At 35.4% G+C, this 15,824-nt stretch overlaps 1 protein-coding gene across 1 annotated transcript in view; it reads left to right on the top strand.

Moving 5' to 3' along the window:
- Nucleotides 1-3,107: 3,107 nt before the first annotated feature.
- The window catches only part of SLC5A7 (solute carrier family 5 member 7), a 128,090-nt gene continuing 115,373 nt past the window's right edge, over nt 3,108-15,824 (top strand). The window contains exons 1-3 of the mRNA XM_053704883.1: nt 3,108-3,285; nt 4,413-4,526; nt 15,611-15,766. Coding sequence (XP_053560858.1) covers nt 3,108-3,285; nt 4,413-4,526; nt 15,611-15,766 — 448 coding nt within the window. The remainder of the gene's footprint in view (nt 3,286-4,412; nt 4,527-15,610; nt 15,767-15,824) is intronic.

Genomic DNA, 15,824 nt, shown 5'->3' with positions numbered 1-15,824 from the left:
ATCTTGAGGATTATTGTGTGGAAAAGGTGAAGGTCTTAAAGGAGCATTTCCTTAAAGGGACATTTTCCCAAGATAAACTCAACAGAACCCCGTCTAAAAGACTATATCCTTTAATAACAAGTGCACATTGTTGTAAATTACTATTGTTTTATTTGTATTGCTTATGATTTTTTTAGTAATTTCACATTGTAAAGGTGATTATTTTAGTTTTCTGTTTGCACATTAAGCATATAAGGCATCAAGTTGCAAACTCTCAACTCAATCAAGTAATTCAAAGTGTTTTGGAAATTCATTTTTAATGGACCCAGTATGTGAGTTAAATGAAACCACCAATGGTAGACTGTCTGATTAACTAATTTAAACAATACATAAAATATATATATAATAGCAAATCAAAAGTACAGAAATAAAACTCCAATTGAGTGCATGGCCTTTCCACCAATCTTTGAATATGCTGCAGTGCTTACTTGCGTCATGCAACACTCATTTATTGAAAGTCCTGGAACAGATGATTTTCTGATTCTGGCAGTGCTATTTTGAGCCTCTGTTGCCAGTCCCCCTTTCCCTACCAATACTCCTCACTATCTCCTTCCTTGAACTACTCCCTGCCCCTAACATTACTATGCAAGAGACATCATTCATTCACACATGTCCATATCCAAATGGCACTTTCTGACGTCCAACATCTGATCTCTGACGAACAACCATCCTGCTTTAAAAGGAATTTCTTTTAATGATATAAGGATCTGCCACCTATGAATACAGTGCTAAATTAAATAAAAGTATAAAATAAAAAAATAAAAAAATGTATTTTTGATCATAAAGTGCAACAGTAGTCTTGGAGGAGGAAATTAATTTGGGACCATTCTTCTACAGAAACAGGCTGCGGAAATTCTACAGGTAAGGAAATGGGATACTACACTTATACATTCAGCAGCATTAGTGAGATATCTATGAATATGTAGTGAAACAAAATATTTTTAATGTGTCTATGGTTATGTGATTATAAATTAACAATATTTTAGTATCCAGGAGTATCTTACACAGAAATCATTGCACAATCCAACATGAGTAGTCTCTTTAGGGTACTGAGACCTCTTTCTCATTGCAAATCCTGAAAAGAGCAGGTTGTCATTGCTAGCAAATTGTTCTCTTTTAGGATATAAAGATTATTTTTAGGAAGTGCAGTTTGTATATTGTATATATGGTTCACTTTACCTTATAAACAAATACTGTGAAAGTAATTAAATGAAACCCCCTTAGGAGGCATTCTCTATGGGATTTTCAAGCTTTGAATAGTCAGTTAAAGAGAGAGAAGCAGATTGCAAGCTCTCTGTGGGTGGATTTTCTTTCTACTTCAATGGGATGTAGGAATCGAGAGCTGAGAATCAGCAGGAGTAGAGTGCGCCTGCCTGTAATGAAGGGACTAAGCACAGGCAGACACAGACAAGGGGAGTGTGCCTGTAGTGAGATCCAGATGCAGCAGTAGCAGGTGGATGATGGCATTTCCAGGAGTCCCTTAATCTTCTGATATCTGTGAAATGTAAGTACTGTCAATTGCTTCCTTTTGTACTAGCTAAAAAAAGCTTTTAGTTACAACAATGCATGCATTTCTTAAAAACGACCTACACAGACAGCAGTAACTTTTACATTCATCAGTTCCAGTAGATAGTTCATGTGTAATTAGAGTAAAAAGGCGTTGGAATTCTGGTATAATTTGTAACATGTATTGTATTAACCCCTTAAACAGCATATTTCTCAGTGTTCCAATGTGTATCAGAAAAGACACACCCTGATAAAAAAAACACTACCTGTGCACAGCAGCAGCAATGTTAAATAGCTATATTTGATAAACAATTATACTGTAAACCTGTTCTTGCCAAAAACAAATCCTGACAATTAAAAAGAGTACATTTGACGATTACTTTACTTGTTGTGCAAACCTTATATCAAAATTGCTGAAAATTAAAAACTACAGTTAAAGATTACTTCACCTGTTGTGCAAAAAAAGATAGATTAGATGTTTGATAGATAGATTAGATATATAGATATAAAAGTTAGATAATAGATAAATAGATAATAGATAGATGATATAGATATATATATATATATACATAATTATAATTATATATATATATAGAATAGATAGATGATAGATAGATAGATAGATAGATAGATAGATAGATAGATAGATAGATAGATAGATAGATAGAAGATAGATAGAAGATAGATGATTCATAGATAGATAGATAGATAGATAGATAGATAGATAGATAGATAGATAGATAGATAGATAGATAGATAGATGATTATATATAGATAGAGAGAGAGATAGATAGATAGATAGATAGATAGATGATAGATCAATAGATACATGATTAGATATAGATAGATAGATAGATAGATAGATAGATAGATAGATAGATAGATAGATAGATAGATGATAGATGATAGATGATATATAGAAATAGATAAAAGATAGATAATTAGATAGATAGATAGATAGATAGATAGATAATTAGATATAGATAGATAGATAGATAGATAGATAGATAGATAGATTATTTGATATAGATAGATGATAGATAGTGATAGATAAAAGATAGATAATTAGCTCGATAGATAGATAGATAGATAGATAGATAGATAGATAGATAGATAGATAATTAGATATAGATTGATAGATAGATAGATAGATAGATAGATAGATAGATGATTAGATATAGGTAGATATATTAGATAGATAAAAGGACGAGTGGGAATGTATCACCATAGAATTTGCGTATGAATAAACAATTATAGTTAGTGATAAATCATTTGTTTCACTATTTGAAACTATATAAAGTGAAAGACTGTAGCTAACCTCTCCCTGACAGCTGTGCAATAAACATTACAGTCTCACACCGCTGTAAGAATTAAGGAGCTGTGTAGAATAAATAAGGTAAATGTTTGTAAATTATTTGCACACTGTTGAGAAAGACGTGTAACGTTTTATTAAATGTAGCAAATATATCATTTATCTTATCTATTCATGCAAAATTATTTATTTTACATCCATAGAAACACTAATGAAATAGCCAGTTACCCAGGCTGATCTCTCAGAGAAAATGGCTTTCCACGTGGAAGGGCTGGTGGCTATAATTATTTTCTACTTGGCTATTCTTTTCGTGGGCATTTGGGCTGCGTGGAAGACCAAAAACACTCGTGGTGATGGAGATCCACGGGAAGGAATTATTGTTGGTGGCAGAGACATAGGGCTGCTTGTAGGAGCATTTACTATGACTGGTAAGAGACCTGCATCAGGTTCAGTGTAATTCCCCCTATATATACTAGTTATTGTAAGGAATACTTTTAGTTTTAGTTATTTTTTACATAAGTTAAATAAAATAATATTATGTATAAAAACGATGTGTCTCAGACTTTAACAAGTATTATTAATCAAAATAAAGTGGTATAAGAAACATAATTAGCTAATCAGGGTCTGTACTGTGTGTTTTGAATTATTTTATTTCCTTATCAATTTTTGTACCAACAGTTAATATTTTAATGGCTACTTGTTATTAAATGAATTCATGTGGATATCATATACTTTACATTGAACTTGCTTTGATTTATTCTGATATTTGCTTTATGTGACAACTCAAACTTGTGTTTGTTTATCCTTCATTGTTTTTTAAGGTCTTTAACATTTTACTTCTAAAAATGATGAAGAGGAAATAGCAGAATAAAAAAAGTGTCTTAATTTCTCATATTCATCCATCCCTATCTCAGTATTACCTGTAACTCATTTATCACAGCCTTGCTGGTTATGTATTTGTTATTTCAGTAAACCATTAACAAATATCTTCCATGAAAAAAAGTTAGATATTCATTATTTTTCAAGCCACACAAACAACATTCAAGTAGTGTTTCTTTTTATTGTGATTATGGTGATTATTATGAAGAGTATTTATGTATTTATTTAATTAATCTCTAATGATAATTTTAAATGCACATACAGTTTGGATTTAGTGTAAAATAACACATATATACCCATGCCATAAGACATTATAATGTGCAAATACTTTGCAACATTAAAAAAACATTTTGTTATTTGCACCAAAGCTTGGAAAAAAAATCAGCAACTGATGAATTTGGTACAAGGAATATCTCAGTTGCAATAACATGACAGACTGTAGCACACATTTTTCTTTTTGTGGGTTTGGCCTTTTGATTTATTTGTCAGAATGCTGTTATAATCCACCACTGTTCAGCATGTTGTCCTCCTGAATAAAATGCTGTTATACTTATTTGTAATTTGTATTTAAAAAAAACTTGTTATAATTATATATTTTTATAAAAACTACTGTGTTACTAAAAGAGTACAAATGGTGCCACTATTTATCACAGTGTAACCAATTTCCTTTTTGCAGCGACATGGGTTGGTGGAGGATACATCAATGGGACAGCAGAAGCAGTATATGTGTCAGATTATGGTTTGGCCTGGGCGCAAGCACCTATTGGCTATACCCTTAGTCTGATAGTAGGTAAGCCAATATCTAACCAAGAGCATCAAGTCTTCTCAGTGACATCTACTAGTGGGTATCATCAAATCAATTAAGGGTGAAGGAATACAAATAGAAAGGGTATGGGAGGCTAATGCACAGCTAATTTAATGACTGAATATCTCCAGTCCGAGTTCCTTTGAGATACAGCACTTACTTGAATAAGCTTTTGAAACCTTCAGGCGCAATAGCCTGTTTTCTTTCAACTGTGCCAGCTATTTTTATATGAAGGAAGATATAATGGCAAACTTATCAGGGGGTTAAACATATTCTTGTGTATATATTCTTGTTAATTTACTGCTAGTATTTATAATTTTAAAATTAAATTTTACTTTACCTTTTGTTAACAAGCATAAATGAATAAGCAAGATTGTTGTGATTTCTGATATAAAGAGATAATGCAAAAAGGTAAATAATTAAAATTTACTGACAACAGAGGATACTAGATTTAAATTATTAGTAAAGAAGTGGTTTCTAACATTTAATGCAAGTTATTTAGGGAATATTAGCTGCAGATATCACCTCATTTACTGTATATTTTAATAATAAATAACCATTTGTTATTTGTTTATGCAAGTGTGATCAGTTTATATCAGGTATAGGTAAACCAGCAGTAAGATTACATTTTTTATTATCATATAGATTATATTTTTGGTATTATGCGTGTCAATTTTATTTACTAGCTTTTACTGTGTATTTTCTAGTACAAATAATAGATGTAAACTATGTTATTAATTGGATCCTTAAAATGGCAAAAGTTTCTAGAGCAATGTACAAATCAGAGGCAAAGTATCAAATAAATATATGAAAATGTATTATTAGCATTTTTTTCAATTATTTATCATTAAAGGTACATTTTACAGTGACATTTTCTCTAATTTTCTATAATGTTTTCCCAATGATCCTTTTAACTTGCTTAAGTATATTCAATTGTTTAAAAGTAGCCCTCTACCTTTATTTTGTCATTTGAAATATATGATTTTGAATGTTAAAACCATCACCTTTACTTAAAATTGTATGTTCTACCTAAATCATGAAAGAAAATGTCCAGGTTTCATGTCCCTTTAAGTACACTGGATGTGCAAATAACGTATAGAAATTCATGCTTATAACTCCAAAATGGGCTGAACATGGGTGTTCCCTGGACTTGTATAAAACTGTCTATCAAATACCAGTGCAATTCTATTAATATTTCCACCCTACGGATCTCACTGTTTTTTCTCCCAACTTAAAAGGCGGCCGGCTTTTATCAAAATACTCAAAACACTAATTACTCTAAAAGGAAAACCCATGCATTAAAAAATAACAGTGAATTTAAGGTACAGTGCACTGAAAACCGAGTAATTTGCTTTGTATTAGGTGTAATATTTAAGTTTAAACATACACTGGTGTCTCCCTCTGTACTTTATACTCCATTGCAAACTTTTACCTAACAAACACCTAGATTACGAGTTTTGCGTTAGGAGCTGTGCGGTGCTAACGAGCAGTTTTTTCTCACCGCTCACTTACATGCAGTGCTGGTATTACAGGTTTTTACAAACTTGGCGTTAACAGGCAAGAAGTGAGCAATGAGCAAAATTTAGCTCCATACCGCACTCCAATACCAGTGCTGCTAAAGTCAGCGGTGAGCTGGTCGTACGTGCTCGTGCACGATTTCCCCATAGACATCAATGGGGAGAGCCGGCTGAGAAAAAGTCTAACACCTTTCAAAAAGCAGCGTAAATCTCAGTAACGCAGCCCCATTGATTCCTATGGGGAAACACATTTTATGTTTACACCTAACACCCTAACATGAAACCCGAGTCTAAACACCCCTAATCTTACACTTATTAACCCCTAATCTGCCGCCCCTGACATCACCGACACCTGCATTATACTTATTAACCCCTAATCTGCCGCTCCGGACATCGCCGCCACCTACATTATACTTATTAACCCCTAATCTGTTGCCCCCAACATCGCGGACACCTACATTATATTTATTAACCCCTAATCTCCCACCCCCAATGTCGCCGCAACCTACCTACACTTATTAACCCCTAATCTGCCGCCCCCAACGTCACCGCCACTATATTACATTTATTAACCCCTAAACCTAAGTCTAACCCTAACACCCCCTAACGTAAATATAATTTAAATAAATCTAAATAAAATTGCTATCATTAACTACATTATACCTATTTAACCCCTTAAGGACACAGCCATTTTTCAATTTCTTTCCCTTAAGGACCAGGGCTATTTTTACATTTCCGCGGTGTTTGTGTTTAGCTGTAATTTTCCTCTTACTCATTTACTGTACCCACACATATTATATACCGTTTTTCTCGCCATTAAATGGACTTTCTAAAGATACCATTATTTTTATCATATCTTATAATTTACTATAAAAAAAATTATAAAATATGAGGAAAAAATGGAAGAAAACACACTTTTTCTAACTTTGACCCCCAAAATCTGTTACACATCTACAACCACCAAAAAACACCCATGCTAAATAGTTTCTAAATTTTGTCCTGAGTTTAGAAATACCTAATATTTACATGTTCTTCGCGTTTTTCGCAAGTTATAGGGCAATAAGTACAAGTAGCACTTTGCTATTTCCAAACCACTTTTTTTCAAAATTAGCGCTAGTTACATTGGGACACTGATATTTTTCAGGAATCCCTGAATATCCCTTGACATGTATATATATATTTTTTAGAAGACATCCCAAAGTAATGATCTAGGCCCATTTTGGTATATTTCATGCCACCATTTCACCGCCAAATGAGATCAAATAAAGAAAAAATTCACTTTTTCATAATTTTTTTCACAAACTTTAGGTTTCTCACTGAAATTATTTGCAAACAACTTGTGCAATTATGGCATAAATGGTTGTAAACGCTTCTCTGGGATCCCCTTTGTTCATAAATAGCAGACATATATGGCTTTGGCATTGCTTTTTGGTAATTAGAAGGCCGCTAAATGCCACTGCGCACCACACATGTATTATGCCCAGCAGTGAAGGGGTTAATTAGGGAGCATGTAGGGAGCTTCTAGGGTTAATTTTAGCTTTAGTGTAGTGTAGTAGACAACCCCAAGTATTGATCTAGGCCCATCTTGGTATATTTCATGCCACCATGTCACCGCCAAATGCGATCAAATAAAAAAAAATGTTACATTTTTTACAATTTTAGGTTTCTCACTGAAATTATTTACAAACAACTTGTGCAATTATGGCATAAATGGTTGTAAATGCTTCTCTGGGATCCCCTTTGTTCAGAAATAGCAGATATTTATGGCTTTTATGTTGCTTTTTGGTAATTAGAAGGCTGTTAAATGCTGCTGCGCATCACACGTGTATTATGCTCAGCAGTGCAGGGGTTAATTAGATAGCTTGTAGGGAGCTTGCAGGGTTAATTTTAGCTTTAGTGTAGAGATCAGCCTCCCACCTGAGAGATCCCACCCCCTGATCCCTCCCAAACATCTCTCTTCCCTCCCCCACCCCACAATTGTCCCTGCCATCTTAAGTACTGGCAGAAACTCTGCCAGTACTAAAATAAAAGGCTTTTTTTTTTATGAATTTTTTTTTAAAAAAAATATCTGTTTAGCTGTGATGGACCCCCCCTTAGCCCCTAACCTCTCTGATCCCCCCCAAACAGCTCTATAACACTTGCCCACATTCTATTTGCTGCCATCTTGGGTACTGGCAGCTGTCTGCCAGTACCCAATTTGCCTCAAAAAAATGTTTTTTTTTATTTTTTTGCATGTAATTAAAAGTTTTCTGTAGTGTAGCTGCCCCCCCCAATACACTCCTCCCTCTCCCCCTCCCAGATCCTTTTGAAAATTATTTCCCCCCTCCCTCTCCCTCTCTCCCCCCCTCCCTCTCCCTCACTCCCATTCATAAATTCATTAGTGGCAGTGGCTGTTAAGCGATCGCGCGCACATATGCGCGCGCACGCGCGCTCCCTGCAGGCCCCCGCACGCTCCCGGCACCCGGCGTGCACATTGCACATTCAGGAACCAGATGCCGGGTAGCGATGGGCCGCCCACCCGCCTCCCTGCAGCTGCTCCCACCCACCAACGATCGGGCCCATCGCTACCGGTGCAGAGAGGGCCACAGAGTGGCTCTCTCTGCATCGGTTTTGGAAAAAAGGTATTGCAGTGATGCCTCAATGTCGAGGCATCACAGCAATACCTTGAAAGCGTCTGGAAGCGATCAGGATCGCTTCCAGCCGCTTTAAACCCTGATGTCGTACAGGGTACGTCGCTGGTCTTTAAAGACCAGGTTGTGTGCGACGTACCCTGTACGACATGTGTCGTTAAGGGGTTAAAACTAAATACTTACCTATAAAATAAACCCTAAGATAGCTAAAATATAACTAATAGTTACATTGTAGCTATCTTAGGGTTTATTTTTATTTTACAGGTAAGTTTGTATTTATTTTAACTAGGTAGAATAGTTTTTAAATAGTTATTAACTATTTAATAACTACCTAGCTAAAATAAATACAAATTTACCTGTAAAATAAAACCTAACCTAAGTTACAATAACACCTAACACTACACTACAATTAAATAAATAACCTACATTAAATAAAATTAAATAAATTAAATTATATTAGCTAAATCACAAAAACCCCCACTAAATTACAGAAAATAAAAAACAAATTACAGATCTTTAAACTAATTACACCTAATCTAATAGCCCTATCAAAATAAAAAAGCCCCCTCAAAAAAAAACCTAGCCTAAGCTAAACTTACAATAGCCCTTAAGAGGGCCTTTTGCTGGGCATTGCCCCAAAGAAATCAGCTCTTTTTCCTGTAAAAACAATTACAAACACCCCCAACAGTAAAACCCACCACCCACACAACCAACCCCCCAAATAAAATACTAACTAAAAAAACCTAAGCTCCCCATTGCCCTGAAAAGGGCATTTAAATGGGCTTTACCCTTAAAAGGGCATATAGCTCTATTGCAGGCCCAAACCCTAATCTAAAAAATAAACCCACCCAATACACCCTTAAAAAAATCCTAACACTAACCCCCGAAGATTCACTTACCGGGAGAAGTCTTCATCCAAGCGACAAGATGTCCTCAACGAAGCCGGCAGAAGTGGTCCTCCAGATGGGCAGAAGTGGTCCTCGAGACGGGCAGAAGTCTTCATCCAGATGGCATCTTCTATCTTCATCCTTCCGGCACCGAACGGGTCCATCTTCAAGACATCTGACACGGAGCATCCTCTTCAAACGACGGCTTCTTCGTAATGAATATCTCTTTAAGTGATGTCATCCAAGATGGCATCCCTTAGATTCCGATTGGCTGATAGAATTCTATCAGTCAATCAGAATTAAGGTAGAAAAAATCCTATTGGCTGATCACATCAGCCAAAAGGATTGAGCTTGCATTCTATTGGCTGTTCCAATCGGATGTCTTGAAGATGGACCCGCTCCGCGCTGGAAGGATGAAGTTAGAAGATGCCGTCTGGATGAAGACTTCTGCCCATCTGGAGGACCACTTCTGCCCGTCTTGAGGACCACTTCTGCTGGCTTCTTTGAGAACATCTTGCCGCTTGGATGAAGACAATGCCCATCCAAATGCCCTTTTCAGGGCAATGGGGAGCTTAGGTTTTTTTAGTTAGTATTTTATTTGGGGGCTGGTTGTGTGGGTGGTGGGTTTTACTGTTGGGGGGGTGTTTGTATTTTTTTGTACAGCAAAAAGAGCTGATTTCTGTGGGGCAATGCCCTGCAAAGGCCCTTTTAAGGGCTATTGGTAGATTAGTTTAGGCTAGGTTTTTTTTTATTTTGGAGGGCTTTTTTATTTTGATAGGGCTATTAGATTAGGTGTAATTAGTTTAAAGATCTGTAATTTGTTTTTTATTTTCTGTAATTTAGTGGGGGAGGGGTTTGTGATTTAGCTAATTTAATTTAATTTATTTAATTGTATTTAATGTAGGTAATTTATTTAATTATAGTGTAAGGTTAGATGTTATTGTAAGGCAGGTTAGGTTTTATTTTACAGGTAAATTTGTATTTATTTTAGCTAGGTAGTTATTAAATAGTTAATAACTATTTAATAACTATTCTACCTAGTTAAAATAAATACAAACTTGCCTGTAAAATAAAAATAAACCCTAAGCTAGCTACAATGTAACTATTAGTTATATTGTAGCTAGCTTAGGGTTTATTTTATATGTAAGTATTTAGTTTTAAATAGGAATAATGTAGTTAATGATAGTAATTTTATTTAGATTTATTTAAATTATATTTAAGTTAGGGGGTGTTAGGGTTAGAGTTAGACTTAGGTTTAGGGGTTAATAAATTTAATATAGTGGCAGCGATGTTGGGGACGGCAGATTAGGGGTTAATAAGTGTAGGTAGGTTGCGGCAACATTGGGGGCAAGAGATTAGGGGTTAATAAATATAATGTAGGTGTCTGCGATGTTGGGGGCTTTTTTTTACCTTACCACAAAACTCGTAATCTAGCCGAAAGAGCTCTCATTATTATTATTATGTGGGAGATATCTCGCCACCTCAGGGACAGTCCCTTTTTTAAAGAATTCCATGAGGGCTGCCTTTGCGAGTCTATGATTAAGGTTGTCAGAGCTGAAACGCATCAGGCGAGTCTGGCATGTCTGTGTAATTTTATTTGAAAACCATGTGAGCCATGTTTTTTTATGTTAAAGCATTGGATATTTTAGCAGTAGCATTTTTGTTGTCCTAAACTGCCTCTGCAAGTGTCGGCATGGAAAATAAGATTTTGTGTATAGATTGAGAGATAAGATAAGGAAGTCTGATCTTCCTGCAAGCTCAACCTATTTAAATGGGCATGTTGTCAAGAACAGTTGATTATTCATTTTATTATATGCTTTCATTAAATAATCAATACATTAGAATTCAGATCAACAATTTAGAGTCTTTAAAATAAAATAAATGGTCATAAGATAAATAAAATAATCAGTTATTTAAAGGAATTGCACTGTAAAATGTTTTCAACTTTGATTTGTCCCAATTATCGATTTTACTTGCTGGAGTTTAATAAATGGTTTGCAAATAGCTTATTTAAAATAGCTGCCTTTGCCTGTTGTATCCCCACCTATACTGAAATATTGAATACTTAAGTATTGGCTATGCAAAAAGCTATTTAAACACAACTAAGAGAACAAATTACACTTCCAGTTGGAGTAAATCGATAGTAGTAGTACTAAAATGTTCATTTTCCATCTTTCTCTCTAAGTATGCAGAAATGGATAAGATGATGAGGCTTTTGTGGGAGGGATATAAAGAGTGACACGGTAAGGAGGATTGACCTCCCTGCAATCTCAGCCCATTTTAATGGGTTGTGGTTTCAAAGAGTAACACCAGCTAATTGTTATACAAAATTAAACCTAAAGAATTTCCATACATTTTATACTTTTAAGCTGGTATAGCAAGTTGTTGGAAACATGTTAAGGGGAATCCAGTTTGACAGTATACTGCCCCTTTAATAATACAGTTTAAATGTCTGGGTAGATTACTTGACAACCTAAATATTTTCAGTTAAAGTGAATGTAAACATTCATGAATGAGTGCCCGGTTTTTAAAAATGCTATTAAAAACAGGGGCACTTTCATTTATTAAACTTTACATTGCAGCGGTTTTTCTAAAATACTTACCTTTTTCTTCAGCAAACCCGGACCGGCGATCCCCCGCCCACTTCTCATGCTGTATTTATCACAGCAATGATGAAACCGGCTTCCACCAATCATGGCGTGGCCTCACGAGATGGACGCTCTGGGTTGCTTGCCATAATTGAAGGAAGCCGGTTTCATCATTGCTGAGGTAAGTACAGAGGAGTACAGGGGATTGCCGGTCTCACTTTGCTGAAGAAAAAGGTAAGTATTTAAAAAAAAAAATGCAATGCAATGTAAATTTTCATGAATAAAAGTGCCCCTGTTTTTAATAGTATTTTTAAAAACCGGGCACTCATTCATGAAGCTTTACATTTACTTTAAGGCTTGGGCTTCTATAATTGTAACAAAGAGCAAAACCAGCTAGTTGTTATAGAAAATCAAACCTAAAGTAACAATTTCCTATACATTTTGTACTTTTCAGCTGGTATAGCAAGTTGTTGGAAACAAATTAAGGGGAATCCAGTTTGACAGGAAACTGTCTCTTTAATAATACCATTTTAATGTTTGGGCAGATTACTTGACAACCAAAAGGTTTTGAGTTAAAGTGAATGTCAACTTTCATGATAAAGTGCCCGTTTTTAAAAAAAACTATTAAAAACAGGGGCAATTTCATTCATGAAAGTTTACAGTACACCGGATTTTACAAATACTTACTTTCTTCTCCTGAAACACCAGATCGCTGATCCCCCCACCTGCTTCTTCCTGCTGTACTAACACAGCAATGACGAAACCGCCTTCCTCCAATCACGGTGTGGCCTCACCAGATGAACGCTCCTGCGGGGAAGCCGTGATTGGAGAGAGCCGGTTTCATCATTACTGACGAAGTACAGAGGAGCTGCAGGCGTGGGTTCGGCAATCTGGTGTTTCAGGAGAAGAAGGTACGTATTTGTAAAATCCGGTGCAATGTAAACTTTCATGAATGAAAGTGCCCCTGTTTTTAATAGTTTTTTGTATTTTTTTAAAACAGGCACTTTATCATGAAGTTGACATTCACTTTAAGGCTTGGGCTTCTATAACGGTTACTGGTATTAATCACCCATTTGCGTGCTTATGTGTTTAATCTTATATGATGAATAACAGGCAGATTTCATCTAATGAATTATGGATTTCTCATAATGTACTATAGGCACTAAGAAATGCACATGATTTTCAATATTAAAGGCAACATAAATGATTTGCAGTACATTGTTATAGGCGTTGTTCTAATTGAAATCATTTGTGAGAAATATACTGATATATATATATATATATATATATATATATATATATATATATATAGCAAAGAGTGCTGTACCCCTCTATATCAGTTATGGAATAAGTCATATGAAGACTAATTTTCTAAAGAAAGGGATTGTCTGTTGGATAGTCTGTGTGCAAATTTTATTGTAATATGTTTTATATTTATATATATATATATATATATATATATATATATATATATATATATATATATATATACAGTATATATATTTTGGTCAGTAGCGCACTCCCACTGGCCTTAAGTTATAGTACCATAGAATATTTTATATGTTTTATATATATATATATATATATATATATATATATATATATATATATATATATATATACAGGGAGTGCAGAATTATTAGGCAAGTTGTATTTTTGAGGATTAATTTTATTATTGAACAACAACCATGTTCTCAATGAACCCAAAAACTCATTAATATCAAAGCTGAATAGTTTTGGAAGTAGTTTATAGTTTGTTTTTAGTTATAGCTATTTTAGGGGGATATCTGTGTGTGCAGGTGACTATTACTGTGCATAATTATTAGGCAACTTAACAAAAAACAAATATATACCCATTTCAATTATTTATTTTTACCAGTGAAACCAATATAACATCTCAACATTCACAAATATACATTTCTGACATTCAAAAACAAAACAAAAACAAATCAGTGACCAATATAGCCACCTTTCTTTGCAAGGACACTCAAAAGCCTGCCATCCATGGATTCTGTCAGTGTTTTGATCTGTTCACCATCAACATTGCGTGTAGCAGCAACCACAGCCTCCCAGACACTGTTCAGAGAGGTGTACTGTTTTCCCTCCTTGTAAATCTCACATTTGATGATGGACCACAGGTTCTCAATGGGGTTCAGATCAGGTGAACAAGGAGGCCATGTCATTAGATTTTCTTCTTTTATACCCTTTCTTGCCAGCCACGCTGTGGAGTACTTGGACGCGTGTGATGGAGCATTGTCCTGCATGAAAATCATGTTTTTCTTGAAGGATGCAGACTTCTTCCTGTACCACTGCTTGAAGAAGGTGTCTTCCAGAAACTGGCAGTAGGACTGGGAGTTGAGCTTGACTCCATCCTCAACCCGAAAAGGCCCCACAAGCTCATCTTTGATGATACCAGCCCAAACCAGTACTCCACCTCCACCTTGCTGGCGTCTGAGTCGGACTGGAGCTCTCTGCCCTTTACCAATCCAGCCACGGGCCCATCCATCTGGCCCATCAAGACTCACTCTCATTTCATCAGTCCATAAAACCTTAGAAAATTCAGTCTTGAGATATTTCTTGGCCCAGTCTTGACGTTTCAGCTTGTGTGTCTTGTTCAGTGGTGGTCGTCTTTCAGCCTTTATTACCTTGGCCATGTCTCTGAGTATTGCACACCTTGTGCTTTTGGGCACTCCAGTGATGTTGCAGCTCTGAAATATGGCCAAACTGGTGGCAAGTGGCATCTTGGCAGCTGCACGCTTGACTTTTCTCAGTTCATGGGCAGTTATTTTGCGCCTTGGTTTTCCCACATGCTTCTTGCGACCCTGTTGACTATTTTGAATGAAACGCTTGATTGTTCGATGATCATGCTTCGGAAGCTTTGCAATTTTAAGAGTGCTGCATCCCTCTGCAAGATATCTCACTATTTTTGACTTTTCTGAGCCTGTCAAGTCCTTCTTTTGACCCATTTTGCCAAAGGAAAGGAAGTTGCCTAATAATTATGCACACCTGATATAGGGTGTTGATGTCATTAGACCACACCCCTTCTCATTACAGAGATGCACATCACCTAATATGCTTAATTGGTAGTAGGCTTTCGAGCCTATACAGCTTGGAGTAAGACAACATGCATAAAGAGGATGATGTGGTCAAAATACTCATTTGCCTAATAATTCTGCACTCCCTGTATATATTTACTGTATGCACACACACACACCTGATTAGTATAGTGAAAGAACCTATATGAGTCATAGAAAAAGGATAAAGGAGACAATAGAATATTTGATATGTTTTTTATATATATATATTTATATATATATATATATATATATATTTACTGTATGCACACACACACACCTGATTAGTATAGTGAAAGAACCTATATGAGTTATAGAAAAAGGAAAAAGAAGACAATAGAAGATTTTTTTTGACTTGATGCTTTATTTTTAGGTGGTTTTTTCTTCGCCAAACCCATGAGATCAAGGGGCTATGTTACCATGCTGGATCCATTCCAGCAGATTTATGGAAAAAGAATGGGTGGGTTGCTCTTTATACCAGCTCTTATGGGAGAGATGTTCTGGGCTGCAGCTATACTCTCTGCTTTAGGTAAGACTATTTTTTTTTTTTTTTAAAGGCTGTTGTTAATAATACATAATGTTGTCTT

This window comes from Bombina bombina, chromosome 3 (genome assembly GCF_027579735.1).
Source record: "Bombina bombina isolate aBomBom1 chromosome 3, aBomBom1.pri, whole genome shotgun sequence".
Lineage (NCBI taxonomy): Eukaryota > Metazoa > Chordata > Amphibia > Anura > Bombinatoridae > Bombina > Bombina bombina.
This window is presented reverse-complemented; position numbering and strand designations above follow the sequence as displayed.